The 1,703-nt window shown below is 50.7% G+C and overlaps 1 protein-coding gene across 2 annotated transcripts in view; it reads right to left on the reverse strand.

The window, feature by feature from the left end:
* Window positions 1-1,703, reverse strand: part of LOC107103532 (target of rapamycin complex 2 subunit MAPKAP1-like) — a 15,446-nt gene that overhangs the window by 11,986 nt on the left and 1,757 nt on the right. For both annotated transcript variants that reach the window (XM_015403264.1, XM_015403265.1), the window contains exon 2: window positions 570-966. In XM_015403264.1, coding sequence (XP_015258750.1) covers window positions 570-852 — 283 coding nt within the window. In that variant the 5' untranslated portion in view covers window positions 853-966. The remainder of the gene's footprint in view (window positions 1-569; window positions 967-1,703) is intronic.

Below are 1,703 nucleotides of genomic sequence, written 5' to 3' on the forward strand. Positions count from 1 at the left end.
GCAGCCTGAGCAGGAGCAGCCTGAGCAGGAGCAGCCTGAGCAGGAGCAGCCTGAGCAGGAGCAGCCTGAGCAGGAGCAGCCTGCAGACGTGGAAGGCTGTGTGTCCAGAGTGGTTCTTTCCCACTGGAACCAGCTCAGGCCTTCAGCTCTCAGCCATGGGATGATCCTCCACATTCTGCTTCAGGAGGTGCATGGCGCCCCCCCCCCCCGTCCCCCGGCGGTCTGTGAGCGGCTGCTGCTGGATGAGCAGACGGGACCGAACCAGTGGGTTCCGTGGGTCAAACCGAGCTTCCTTCCTGAGTTCTTCTTCTATCGTCTCCTTTCACTCAATCAACAAACATCTGATCCCCTGATTTCACCACAAACCAAAGATTTAAGCTCCAACCTCCGATTGGTTCCACCCGTAAGAGCCGCAGGAGGCCGGCCCAGCAGGAGGCCGGCCCCTCAGAGCCACAGAGGGCCCGGCTTCCTGCGGGGCCGGCCCCTCAGAGCCACAGAGGGGCCAGCTTCCTGCGGGGCCGGTCAGAGGGCCGGTCAGAGGGCCGGCCGCGGCCTGCGGCTGAGCTTACCTGTATTGGAGCGGCGGCGGATGCCAAAGTCCCAGCTGGAGGTGATGTCCATGGACTGGGAGAGGTCACAGCTGTGGTTTTCCACGGCGGGACAGCCGGCCTCGCCGAGGGAGGCGGAGCCTGACGATCCACAGCTGGTACCGGGCACCAGGGTGAGCTGGCACTTCTCCAGGTCCACGTCCTGGTCTATCAGAACCATCTCACACATCCCCGTATCGTCGCTGGTGACGTGGGACTGCCTGATGTGGGCCAGGATGATGGCCGGGTTGTCCAGGAAAGCCATGGCTTCACGCAGCAGAACCTAAAGCTTCTCAATCTTCTGCTGGGCCGGGTCAAAGCAGCACCTCCTGCTGCTCCTCGCTCTACTGACTCAGCTCCATGGAGGAGGAGTGGCCACCTGGTCAGAGGGAGACAGCTCCTCAGCTGATATAGACCACAATCTAACCAGGTTAAATTAAATCACACTCATTTAAAATACTTTTAAAAGGATAAATAAGCAATTAGACCTGAAACAATGAATCCAATTAATCAATTATTAAAATAATCAACTAATTTATTAATCAATTAATTATTAACTGGAGGATAGAGACTCTAAAACATTCCTTTAGCTGACAGAGCGGCACGCTAAGAGCAGGAGTTATACCAAGTATAAGCATTTAAGATTAAAAAACCAGTCTGTCAATCTGTTCTATAATCCAGAACTCTTCCAAGTTGAAAAGTTTAAGTTGCTTTAATTTAATGAAAAGTCTTCTAGATTATTCAAAGACATGATCAACAGATTAATAATCCTTAGCTGCATCATAAAGGCCACTTTAAAAATGATTTATTAAAGAAAACTATGTAATCAGTGCTGTCAGTCTCCGCAGTGTGCAGCCGATCCCTCCAATCACAGAACAATAATCTGTTCTAATATAGATGTTCCCAAAAGATCTATGAGGCTTTTATAATTCTGTAGATATAACTGCCCCATCAGTAACGAGCTCCAGTCAGTGATTGGTGGCTGACTTTTCATGCTGTCTCTAAAGGCATGAAAAGTCAGCCACCAATCACTGACTGGAGCTGGTTACTGATGGGGCAGTTATATCTACAGAATTATAAAAGCCTCATAGATCTTTTGGGAACATCTATATTAGA

Source organism: Cyprinodon variegatus, unplaced genomic scaffold, assembly GCF_000732505.1.
Source record: "Cyprinodon variegatus isolate N-32 unplaced genomic scaffold, C_variegatus-1.0 Scaffold1475, whole genome shotgun sequence".
In the NCBI taxonomy this organism is placed as follows: Eukaryota; Metazoa; Chordata; class Actinopteri; order Cyprinodontiformes; family Cyprinodontidae; genus Cyprinodon; species Cyprinodon variegatus.